Source organism: Panicum virgatum, chromosome 2N, assembly GCF_016808335.1.
Source record: "Panicum virgatum strain AP13 chromosome 2N, P.virgatum_v5, whole genome shotgun sequence".
Classification (NCBI taxonomy): Eukaryota; Viridiplantae; Streptophyta; class Magnoliopsida; order Poales; family Poaceae; genus Panicum; species Panicum virgatum.
The window spans coordinates 63,054,669-63,067,681 of NC_053146.1; the positions used below are offsets into that span (position 1 = coordinate 63,054,669).

Genomic DNA, 13,013 nt, shown 5'->3' on the forward strand with positions numbered 1-13,013 from the left:
CTTTTTCCCCCTCGTAGCTTCGTGCCCATTCAGACCTTCGGAGACCAAAATTGTGATTCCTTTCGAGTCTTTTTTTTTACGCAAATGTCACCTGTTAGCTTATGGCTTGAGCAGTTGAGCTGTGTGTACTTTTCGATCTAGAAGTTAGCTGCACCAGTCTTTCCGGTAAGGCCCGTGGACGCGTACTATGAAACTTCAAAACCTTGAGCTGCATGTCGGTTTTGTAGAAGAAAAATCAACTCCAGACAGGAACCGCAAACTGGGACAGATAAGCTGGGCCAAGTTGAAGCTGCATGTCGCGCCGTCACGAGTCACGAACAGAAAACCAAATGTTTCAACCGATCCCATCATTCCTCTCGAACCGGCGGCTTTCCTGACAGCATAAACAGGGTCCTGAAAAAAAAAGGGGGCCATCATATGATCAAGCCCTAAGCAGCAGGAGTACACTCTGCTTTTCTTTTTCTAGGGTTCGTTCCGTCGAGGCAAAGATCGAACGACCTAGCATCATCACCATCCACGGGCGGTCCCAGCAACGCTGCATCATCCTCTGCAGTAGGCCGCCGTAGCCTTTGTCTGCGAGAATCATACGCTGATACACGGATGCGTACGCACCAGACCGCCCCCGACCCCGCGTCCACTCTACAGTCTACACGCTCGCCATGCCGTCGGTCACGGCATGCCGCCGGCATGATTGGGGGCCCTGGGTCCTGGAAAGCAGCGTCGCGCCTCGTGTACGCCGCCGGCGCGAGCCACCATCATTCTGCTCCTGAAAGCGTTTCGATCGCTAAGCGGGACTCCTCCTGGAGAACACAAAGCCGCAGCCCGTGCAGGTATCATGCCAGGGCATACCGGGAGGGAGAAGCACGGAGGCTGGACACCGGACGACAAGCGCCTCTCATTGCTAAAGAAAGCCTAGGCTCGACGCGGAAACCGGAGCGAGCTCTAGTGAGTAGAGATGGCGTGCGCCGACGTGATCTGATGAGTGCGTGTGCAAGGCTGGAAGCTGCTCCGTGCCGTGCCGGCCGGGCAGGCTGATCCGGCATGGCAGCGGCGTCAGCCTGACGGATGTTCATGTCGCGGAAGCAGAGGTGCTTGAGTTTCTGGAGCTTCGACGGGAGCAGGCAGCAGAGCTGCTTAGGCCACGGCTAATAATAGAGCCAAAGTGTTTGGTTTATAGCTAATAGCTAAGGAACAAGAGCCAAGCTATACAATAATTAGGTTTTTATTTGATTTCAAATATTTTTTATTATTATATGATTTTATTATCTTCCTTCTCCTCACAAAAATCTCTATTGGAATCCACTATTACCTATGCATTCGTGCCCAGTTTGGTGCTTAACTTGGAGTCAAGCTCTCTTCTCTCTCCTCTCTTCTCCCCTCCACGTCATCAAAATTGCTGATTAGTTTGGCTATAAGTCCATTATTGTACATGCTCTTATGCTTCTTCTGCAGATTAATGTAGTAGCTTTTGGGCGTAGCATCATCCTGTGCGAATTTGACGGGGAAGAATTACTCCCGAGCAGGCTAATCGCAATCGAGGGAGGACGCCAGGTTTCTGCTCCTGATCGATTGCCAGGCCATGCCGTCTTTTTGACCGGCCGGCAGCTTCACGACGGCCGGACGGTATGATCGCTTGGCACCTGACCTTTTTTTTTTTCCCATTCTCAGATCTCAATGTTTTATTATGTTTGTTACTCCGGGAACAGTATGAAACTGGTATTTTTTTTGAATGAACAGAAACTGGTATTTTGCACCATCCCATATGTTGTGTCTGCTTCAGCGCTTCTTTCACCCTTCGAACCCGCTCCGTGCTCTGCTAACAGTCAAGAGGTGCATCTTTTCAAAAAAAAAAAAAAACGTCGAGAGGTAGAAGAAAATGCAGGGCCAAGAGGGAATGTATCTCGTCGAACTGAATTTCCTTCAGTACTACAACTGTACATGCCTTCAACAAACTCCCCAATATTTAAAAAAAATAAATTGCACCCATCATACAACAATTTGACAGGTGGGTGCAAATTGGTACAACAATTTGCAAAGTGCTCAATTTAGTACAATAACTTGATAACTGGATGCAGATTGATCCAACAACTTAAAAAGTGCTTAATTTAGTACAATGACTTGATAAATTGATGCATTTCCAGTCCAAACATTACACGACAATATTTTTGTTATCATCAAGTCACAATAAAGAGTATATTCACATCGGAACGTATTATTTGACCGTAGATTTTTGTGTCGCAATGGACACCAATAATTTTATTCTCAAAATAAATTAATTATGGTTTTATTAAAAATAATATATTGTTTAACCACCATTACAACAGCAACATATCACACAAAGTAGTTGAACGTCAATAATTCTTAAATTTTGTAAATGGAAATTATTGATGGTGATCCGGTTGTTGCTTTTCAACTATGTACAATTTTTTATTAGTTCAAATGCAAAAAAATTAGAATTACACCATTAGCATCACCGAAACACTGAAGTTGATAAGAGAGACCTTGAAATCTTAGATTTCTTCTGCGCTTCTGCTCATGTATTCAACAATGCTCATATTTGTTTCTGTTTATTTAGCTCATTTTTCATTTCTAACGAATATATGAGGCTTTAAAAATATATGTACCAAGCTCCTAAAAAGTATCAATAGTTTGCATCAACGCATTGACTTTTTTTAGTTTAACAGTGCATATAATCAAACAAATCATAAACAATGAGGGTGAATTTTTCAATATTGAATATCAAATTAAATAGTTTTAATTAAAATTAAATCATTATACAAAAATAATTAATGTAGAGACATATCTAAACAGTGAGGGTTTTTATTCTGGCCAAATACATTGCCACGCTGGCGCAGTACAAAAATCAAATGATCAAATAATACTTAATAATTGTCCTAACATGAATACACTCTTTATTGACACTTTGCGTTATTTACATTGCCGTGTAATGTTTGGAATGTGAATGCACCTATTTTCTAAGTTATTGCATTAAGTTGGGCATTTTACAAGTTGTTTGACCGATCTGCACTCATCTGTCAAGTTATTGCACTAAATTGAGTTTTTTAAAAGTTATTAGACCAATTTGCACCCACCTGACAAAAAGCTGTGTACAAACCTGGTTCCAGATTCCATCTTTCGAACGCCATCCCCGTTTGATTCCAACCGAAACGATAAGCCGCGCCGCTTTCCACCTCCACACGAACTCTGAAAAGGAGGCCAACCAACACACAAACAGTCCGTGATCTTCATCAGCTGGTGGATTGACGCTACCCCTGTCCATTATGCAGCACCCCCCATGGCGCCTGGTCCGATCAGGTGCGCGACGGCGACGCCATCTTCAGTCCAGACGAGCAGATTCGTTTCGTCGCATCCCTGCACTGCACGGACAAAGGCATCAGGCAATCAGCCGTGCTGCCCACTCGGCACTACCACCCGGCAGGTTAGCTCGAACTCGGCCGTCAGGCCATCCGTCTCATCAGCAGCGGGCCATCAGCCGCCACTAGTAGTGCCAGCACGCACGCTCGTAGTCGTAGGCGCCACGAGATGGGAGGCAGAGGCAGGCTGCAGAACAGTCGATAGCCCGGGGTAGGGCATGGACCTCCATTCGAACGCGATTGAGCTGCGCCGATAATGCATGGATGGTGGTTGCGGCGATGGCGACGCGAGAATTGTTGCTGGTCGAGTGGCCAGACCATCGGCTGTTGATTGGCATTGGATTCTTTGCTTCGGTTGTTACGAGTCCAGGTGAGGTGATCACTTCCGTCAGATGGAAGAACGCAAGAAATTGTTCTGTTTCGGCAGCTGCCTGCTGGAGTTCGATCGATGTCCTTTCTCTTGAGCTTTGTGAAAACTGGACAGCGCTGAATCCGTAGTCTTGGCTGCCGTTTCTCTGAATGAACTAGTAGTACTACTAAATTGAGGCTGCGGCCTGATTAGGAAGGCCGGTAGGGGTGCAGTAGGGCTACATGCTGCGCTAAACACAAGACGGAACATGCATCGCGAATCCAGAGAAGTGGCGTGGTGAGAGCACAGAGCAGGTGGCATCGGCTCGCGTGGGCGGCCTCGGTGTCCGGCGTCGCTGCTCTCTAGGCTTGGCGGTAGCCAGTTAGCCACTGCCTCCTCCTCCGTCAGCATCGACAGCCATTGAAACCCTGCATGCTAGCTAGTCGTTCGGGTAAGGGCATGTACAATGGCATTAATTAAGCCATCTATATCCGGTTTTTCATCAAATCCAACACGGTTTAACCAGCGACGGCGCCGTGCCGTCGTCTCGTGAGACGACGGCGCCGGCTCGTGCTCCGATGGCAAATCGACCTGAGCTCGCCCGTTGTATGTTCGGCTGCGACTCGCAGACGGCGATGAGAGATCCGGTGTGGGCTGCTTCAATTTGGCGCGTGATACTGTGCGGAGGGACGCGCAGAGTGCCGCTTCTTTGCACCCGCTCCTGGCCATGGCGCCGCCGCCCACCCTGGCCACCGTGTGTTGCTGCCTGCGCCGGCCACCTTGCCTTGCCGCCCGCTCCCGGCCACGCGTGCCGGCTGAACGAGAGGACGGAGAAACGTAGAGAGACCGGTCGAGAGAGATCGAGAGAACAGGAGAGAGATATTTTTCAATTTCTACAGTATAGCCCCGGACATACTCCATCAGCACCACAGCACTGCCATGCCTCCCCCATTGCGAGGTGGAGGCGGAGGCCACTGGTGGAGAGAGCGAGGTGCCGTGGAGGCGGAGACCACCGACAGTGAGGAGCGCGAGGTAGGGGTGGAGGCAGCTGACGGCGGGAGGGGGCGGCTTCGTCTCGCAGCTGGGGGTAGCACCGGCGTCCGCGCAAACAACGGCAGCAGGGCCAGCGGCGAAGGCGCGGGAGCCGCCAGCAGCAGCAACGCACCTCGGCTAGCAGCGGAGGGCAGCGAGGCAGCGCATGGCGGAGGAGCAGCGCAACAAGCAAGAGGCTTGACCGGATATGCAATCGGTGAAGATATGGAAGAGAGAAGAAAATAAAAAAAAGGAAAAAAAAGGAAGAATCAGATAGAAAAATAAGGGTATATGATCATTTGACTTTAAAAAATAATAAAAAGATAAGAGTAGTATCGTCATTTGACCTTTTTTGTTTTTATTATCTAACATACAATATGTATCATGTAGAACAAGCAACAAAATAGCACACAAAGATCTAATTATATTTGAACATCATGATATATGTGCCCAGACATGGATTAAACATCTTGTAGACAGACTAACAGATACCTTATTGTACAAGTTGTCTGTTTTATTATCTATATGCAGTATTCTAGACACTTACAGACAGCAGTCATATGCACCATTGTACATGCCCTAATCGTTCAAGACGAAGGTCCAAAGTCCGAGCAGCAAGATGCCGCTGCTGCTCCGTCTGAAACCGCCATGCGGTTGTTCGCCTGAAATCTCTCTGATGACCGGCCAAATTCCAGCTGCAGCTGGTGCTGAAAGGTTCCCTGCAAATCCCGCCATGACTCCGGGGCAGCCGTCCATGGCTCCGGCAGCCCGTCCACACCAGCGACGGCGGAGTATGATCAACTGAGCATGTCGGCGCCGGCACGTGGGGATAGCCAGCCTCCTCGCGAAGTAGCAATCTGCACGGGCCGGGATGCTCTGCTTCGTTACGCGCAGGAGTAAACAGGAAGCATGCACCCGTTGGTTGAACACTTGAACTAGATGAAACGGCTTTTCCTGGCCTACCAGCCTGCCGTGCCGTTGGCCGCGACCGTTCCGTCCCGGCACCAACTCTAGCGTTCACACGGAGTCGACGGAACGGAACAGTAGTTTCAGCCGATGGCCGTAGGAAGGGCGATGCAGGAATCCAACCGAATGCAATGTTGCTAATTTACTCAGTACGAGGAATGGGGAAAAAAATCTGTGATGATAAAAAAATTAAGTAGGTGGCTTATGAGGAATATAATAAAGATTTAAATTCATATTGACAAAGATTTGAACTTGAATCCTCAAAAAAAGGATTTGAGCTCGAATGGTTTACTTCCACACCGAAAACCAAGTGAGTTACTCTCTCCGTTTCAAAATAAATACAATTCTAAGACCGCATGCAAACCAATACTTAGGTGTAAAATTACTAAAATACCCTTTGTCTTTTGTGGAGAGTGAATGAGGTGTTAGTTGTCTTTTGTTAAAATATTCCGGGAATTGGTTTGTCTTTTGTGCTAGGTGGATCAAAATTAACAATTTTTGTGGGATAAATTTTGAATTCTAGAATTATATTTATTTTAGGACGGAGGGAGGAGACAGAATTCGCTGCGATGACACACAGGTGACGCCTCACAGTGCTGCTTCTGATATCCGATCAGATCATCCGCTAGTCGCCAAACAACCGGCTTTCATTTCTATCATGAAAATTGGTCGACTCCCAGACTTCTACGGCAGTCACAGCGACGCGGATTTTTATCATGGATGGGCGGATGGCGACCGGCGCATTCCCAACCCAAGCTCTCTCACGCTATTCCCCGTGGGCCGTGCACGAGTCCGGCCGGCCACGGAGGGCGACCGGCACGGATACGTGGAGCGGCAGCCCGTGCCCACGAAACCACCGCGACACACGGTACGTACGACGACGCACCCGGAGCAGCGTCGTCGGCGTTGCGGCCTTGCGGGAGACGACGGAAACCGCCGCTGACCCCCGACCCGTGCGGGTGCGGGTGCCGGCCGCGCCGCACCGCACGGCCCCCCCGTGACCAGAAGCCCCGGCCGTGCGCGCGCCTCGTACTCCCGCCCGCCGCGAACGCGCCGAGAGAGCTCCGTTCCGGGCGTAGGCCCTGCGTCGGCGCGTCGGGGTCCCCCGTGCCACGGGAGCCAGCGCGCGCGGTCGCGGCGCGAGTCACGGCCCCGACAGCGCGCGCGGGCGGGCGACACCGGCGCGGTGGGGGTCCGACTAGTCCGAGGAATATTTTTTTATTTTTAATTTTTTTTTCAATTTTATTTTAAAAATAATTCATCCGGACAAATATTTACAACTGCTTAATATGCTGTTAAAAATTTAAATTAATTATTTAAACATCTTACCGTGTTTAGTTTAAACGCAAAAAAAATTTTGCGATGGAATCTTACTAATTTGAAGTATTAAATAAAATCTATTTATAAAACTTTTTGCACAGATGGGTTGTAAATCGCGAGACGAATCTAATGATGATAATTAATCCATGATTAATCAATAATTAGCGGTTGGTTATTGTAGCATCACTGGTGCAAATCATGGATTAAGTAGACTTATTAGATTCGTCTCGCGATTTACAGCCTATCCATGCAAAAAGTTTTGTAAATAGACTTCATTAAGTACTCCATGTATCTGTCGAAACATTCGATGTGACTTTTTTTTGTGTTTACGGGATTTATGGGGTGTGAACTAAACAGGGCCTTAATGACTTCAAATGAAAAAATTCAAAACTATGAAGTTGTAGATCATTTCCATCCGAGTTCGTATGAAAAATATATAATTTTTTTAAGATAAGACCTTGTCGCGCCAGCGAGGGTAGCGTGACAAGGCTGTGCTGTAACGCCGGTGGGAGTGGCGTGATAAACTTGACACGTGGAATATACGCTGGCAGACCACTTCCGAGTGCTTTGAAATGTGCCAACGTGGCACACCTTATCACGCCAATGCATGTGGCGCGACAGTGTGTTTTTGTTGCGTCACTCAGACTGGCGCGACCAAAAGAATTAGATCTGCAAATATTTGTGCAGGTGGATTATTTTTAAAATAAAATTGAAAAATAAATAAAAAATAAAAAATATTCTAGTCCGAGCGCATCGCGTCGCGGAGCAGCGCAGGCGGGCCTCGTCTCTCTCCTCGCCAAGTCGCCAGCCTTTGCCATCAAAAAAAAAAAGTCGCCAGCCTTTAAGCGCCACGACGGCCGGCATTCCCTCTCCCTCCCTCTCCATCCCAGAAGAGAAGGGAGCGCAGCGGGGGCGGCGGCCGAAGCAAAAAACGACACCCAACGGGCGGATTTTTAAGTGCTCGCACACCCGCCGGCCCCCTTCCCTTCCCCTTCCGCCCGCCCGCGCCGCCCCCGCTTCGCCTTCTTTTACCCGTCGGCCAAAGGGAAGCGGCCCGCGCCGCGCGCCGTCGTTCCGGTTGCTAGGCTAGCCGCGCTGCTCGGCAGCCGGGAGTTGGGGAGCGCTTGCTTGCCGGGTGCCCATGGCGGCGGCGCGGGCGTGCTTGGTGGCGCTGGCCGTGGCGGCGGCGCTATTCCTCGAGGGAACTGCGGCGGCGGGGAATGCCGGGGCGGCGCCGCTGAAGCAGCGGCGGCGGCAGCTTCTGCGGCAGCGGCAGGTGCGCAGCCACCTCAAGCGCCTCAACAAGGCGCCGCTCGCCACCATCGAGGTACTGCCTCACCCAGCCCTTCGCCTCCTCCACCGCGCGCCGAGCGTACAGTCCGTTCGGTGCATTTCGCGTTCCCTTGTCTGAAATTTCGTTTTCTCTGCACTTGGGGAGTGAATCCAACAGAATCCATGGGGGCAAAAAAAAAGTGGTGCTGCATTTAAGCATTTTGCATGGGAGTAGTAGAAGAAAGCCGCCCTTTTGAGGCAGGGGTCGTTCTTGCGCTGCGCTTGCTGCTTTGCCTGGTCCACCCCGTCGCTCTGGAAGGGTTGAATGCCTGTTCCTCATGGACCATCCATGCATTGGGCTCGGTTTCCTTTCGTCGCGGGAGGGAAAAGTCGCGCTTTTGCAGAAATTTTATGGGCGCCCGTGCTCCTTTGGTTCATTGAATCTGAAGCGAAAGATGCTTGCTTTTAGTTGCTTTATTTACTCTCTTTGCTGTTGAACTCAAGTCATTTCTTAAGCTTGCTACATTTTCGCTACATTTGTTCAGAGAAAAAAAATGCATGTCCTTCTCGAAACATTCCTCTCCTAATTTTGGCACAATCTTCTCTCTTTTGTTTTTCTGCATTTTTGCAACTACTGATCTGAGAAATCAACTAACAGAGCCCAGACGGTGACTTGATAGACTGCGTGCACATCTCCAACCAGCCTGCCTTCGATCACCCGTTCCTCAAGAACCACACCATCCAGGTTCCTCTCTCTGCAGCACCCCTGCACTTTTCATTTCACTGTTTGAGTGTCGACAAGCTGCAGAGCTTCTCTCCCCCACATACATCATGACGTCGCTCAATGGTGCTCCATCATCGCCTTTCAGATGCGGCCTGCGTACCACCCGGAAGGCCTGTATGATGAGTCCAAGGTTGCATCTCAGCAGCAGACCCAGACCATCACCCAAATGTGGCATCAGAATGGCAAGTGCCCCGAGGACACGATACCTATCAGGAGGACCAAGAAGGAGGACGTCCTGAGAGCAAGCTCTGTGAGGAGGTATGGCAAGAAGAGGCACCGTAGCACCCCCAACCCCATGTCTGTTGACCCTGACATGCTCAATGAGAGTGGCCACCAGGTACAGAACAGTACTGGTACATCTACAATGCTTCATCCAAGAATTACCTTCATATTAGCAGTGCTAATCCTGTTTATGTGTTTGCTCTATCTCCCATGGAGCAGCACGCCATAGCTTATGTGGAGGGGGACAAGTACTATGGCGCCAAGGCCACCATCAATGTGTGGCAACCGAAGATCGAGCAGGCCAATGAATTCAGCCTGTCCCAGCTCTGGATCTTGGGGGGCTCCTTCGGCCAGGACCTCAACAGCATCGAAGCAGGATGGCAGGTGAGACATGGGAGGAACATGGAAAGAGAAACTCAGTTCATGAAAAGTTCTATTAAATGCTGCCTTGCAGCTTCCATTTCTGTTCTTCATCTTCTTCACTGCGCTCAATAATTTCTCCTCTGCATGCGTCAATTATTTCTGTGTGCTGCAATAATGATATAAGCACTGGTGCTGAGAGAGGCAGAGAGCCATTAAATGTGTAGGAGCTTGGCTAGATCCTCCATTGACACATAGCTTTTCTCTTTGATGAGCTCTGCTGGCGGTACTGCATTTAGGAGCTAAGCATGCTGTAATTGCGGGGTTAATATGTGCAGTCTCTTTCGTTGTGGCTAATGCCTCTACGCTCTCCACGTAATTGCAGGTTAGCCCAGACCTGTATGGAGACAACAACACTAGGCTCTTCACCTACTGGACTGTAAGATAAACATTACATTCCTTTCAATCTTCATGAGCAATTGTTTTTAGTTTATCTTTGTCTTCTGCCTAGACCTACATCGCTATCATTTGATTATCAAATTGGAGAATGACCTAATGATACTGATTTTGTATTGCTTTGGATACTGCAGAGTGATGCGTATCAAGCAACAGGATGCTACAACCTATTGTGCTCGGGGTTCATCCAGATAAACAATCAGATCGCCATGGGCGCCAGCATCTTCCCCATCTCCAATTATGGTGGCTCCCAATATGACATCAATATTTTGGTGTGGAAGGTAAATTCCAAAAAGCTCTCACATGCTGAGCATACGAAATCAAATTCGCGGATGGGTCCGGACAGAATCCGTGCCCACCTGTCTCTTGTTCTTTCTGAAGGCGCCTTCAGGCTTGAGTCAAGGCTACAACTGTGGCCCTGGCTCTGTTTGTGGACGCACTCGTCACAGTCACAGTTGTCCCCGTGCAGGAACTAGATTTGTCTGCTAATGCAACCACTGATATTGATTGCCATGTTTAACAATTTTCCACAAGAATATTCACCTTGAGCTCACGTTTCTACTGTAAGAAAATCGTACTCTTCCCCGCCAAGAAAATATTGCAAATCCTGGCTCTTTCCTAAGCCATGTGCCAGTATTGTTTTTCCTGCATTTCCAAAATTTGACTGGAAAATGAAATAGTTTGCAGGTCGTTTTCACCAAAGGGCAGCACCTTTCCATAGTGCATATGAGGAACACATAATAAAATTTCTGTTGCGCGTGCATGATAGTAGCACTATAAGGGCCCTACTTCAATATTATCTGATTGTCCTATCTGCTGATTTTGCCCGAAAATCATGGTTTTTTGCAGGACCCAAAGGAGGGCAACTGGTGGTTGCAGTTCGGTGACAATTACGTTCTGGGCTACTGGCCATCCTTCCTCTTCTCCTACCTGACTGACAGTGCCTCCATGATCGAGTGGGGTGGCGAGGTAGTGAACTCGGAGCCTGACGGCAGCCACACCTCCACGCAGATGGGTAGTGGCCACTTCCCGGAGGAAGGGTTTGGCAAGGCCAGCTACTTCAAGAACATCCAGGTGGTGGACTCGTCCAACAACATCAAGGCGCCAAGGGGCGTGGGCACCTTCACCGAGCAGTCCAACTGCTACGACGTGCAGAACGGCAACAATGGCGACTGGGGCACTTACTTCTACTACGGCGGTCCCGGGAAGAACTCTAACTGTCCATAGTGAAGCTTGAGCTTGCTATCAGAGCCCTAACACCCCCTTGACACCTCTGTATCATCCTGTAAATTAGTTTATATACCTCATTTTCTTTAATCTTTTTTTTTCTTGTTCTTGGCTTTTGGTTCTGTTTTACTTCTACCCCTAGTTTATTAACTTCTAGACGAGTGAGTGTGTGTTGACATGTGAAATTGTTCTCTGCCTCAGAGATGTTGGTCGTCAGATTCTAGGGAGGAGCGTGGTCAAGTTTCTGAAGAGGAACAGGCCTGTGTGGTTTGGTTTGTGCCTTGTGTCTGTCAAATAATTTTGTTTCACTCCATGCCTTTCAACCTGTTTGCGAGTTGAATTGAATTGATTAATTGTTGGTGCCCGTGATCCTGGCTAATCCTTGTACCACCCATGTGTGTTTTCTATTCTGAAAAGTGGGTAATCGAGTGCTTAGCTGTTGGAAGATGTGCAAAGATGCCAACTTTCTGTGTGCCGAGTTAGGTGGCCACTGAGGCACCTGGAAAAGTGTAATCTGGGTGATTATTTATAAATATATAAATAGATACTATGCAGTATGGTGCTAGACCTCTAGTCTTAGCAGCATTTTGAAGGTGCTGCCACTGTAGGCTGGTGGAGTTCACATTGCAGGCAACAATGCAGGCGCCATCCCTTCAAGGCTTCAACAATATAGCAAGTGCATCTTGGTTGTTGCTGCTGATTGTTGGTACATAAGCATGTGTGAGGTGCCTAACTTTTGACGTTTTGGTAGTGGCCTTGGGCTGGATTCTGACCCGTGGTCTTGTGAGGTATTTCTAGCTAGTGCTTTGATGGTGGCAACCAGTGATCAATTCCTCAGGTCAACCATATTTGTTTTCAGTGGATCATTCCGAGTGGGCGCAATACAATGTGTTTGGAAAGATAACAGCTTGCAACAACTGTCATACACAAACAAGTAATTGGTCATGACCAGCTTTTGCCTATCTGGTCTACAAACAATCTCCTGCAAGAACCAAGAACATCTTGCTAGTTCAGGGCTTCAGGCTTTTCAAACACATGATATAAGAAAATTACTGAAGTACCAAAAACAAAAAGCAGCATTAGTCTTTTCTCTGTCTTTTTTACCACACTAGGAATCCATCAGTCTCGGCCAGTCAGTAGTGGTCAGTTGGAACGTCGGTACGTGCCCGCGGCTCACGGGCACGTACCAAACTCTCACGTCTCACCAAAGGGGGCTTCCTGCCGCTTGGCCTGCTTTTTTGTTGGATTCGTACCGAAACAGGACGCCCTAGCTGCCTCCTTTTTTGTTGGATTCGTCGCGGAAATAATTACACCAGCAAGATCCATCCAGGACGTGCATCGCTGCGTGCATGGCGCCCATGGAATCCTAGCTTTCACTGCACTGCATACAGGCCTCTCTGCATGATCTGTGGCTCCTCACTGAGTCACTGCAGGCCCTGCCGTTGCTGAGTGCTGACTGCTAGCTCGGCGGCTAGGGCTTTGGAGTTGGGAGGAGGGTGCATCCGTGCATGGGTGGATGGGTAGTCATGGCCTTGGCAGCTTTCACGATCCGTGTTCTTGCCCGGCGGACAGAGGCCCCGGCGGCTGTCATCGGTGCCGGCCTTGTTTGCGAGCCCTTTTTTTACATCCACATGTGTGAGATTCTTCGAAA

General features: G+C 48.9%; 1 protein-coding gene across 1 annotated transcript; it reads left to right on the forward strand.

Annotated features, from left to right (window-relative positions):
• Positions 1–7,898: 7,898 nt before the first annotated feature.
• Positions 7,899–11,733, forward strand: LOC120661756. The gene is made up of 7 exons (XM_039940686.1): positions 7,899–8,368; positions 8,972–9,058; positions 9,183–9,434; positions 9,539–9,703; positions 10,065–10,118; positions 10,270–10,416; positions 10,985–11,733. The coding sequence occupies exons 1-7, from the start codon at positions 8,183–8,185 to the stop codon at positions 11,360–11,362; spliced, it is 1,269 nt and encodes a 422-aa protein (XP_039796620.1). The 5' UTR covers positions 7,899–8,182; the 3' UTR covers positions 11,363–11,733.
• The last annotated feature ends 1,280 nt before the right edge of the window (positions 11,734–13,013 follow it).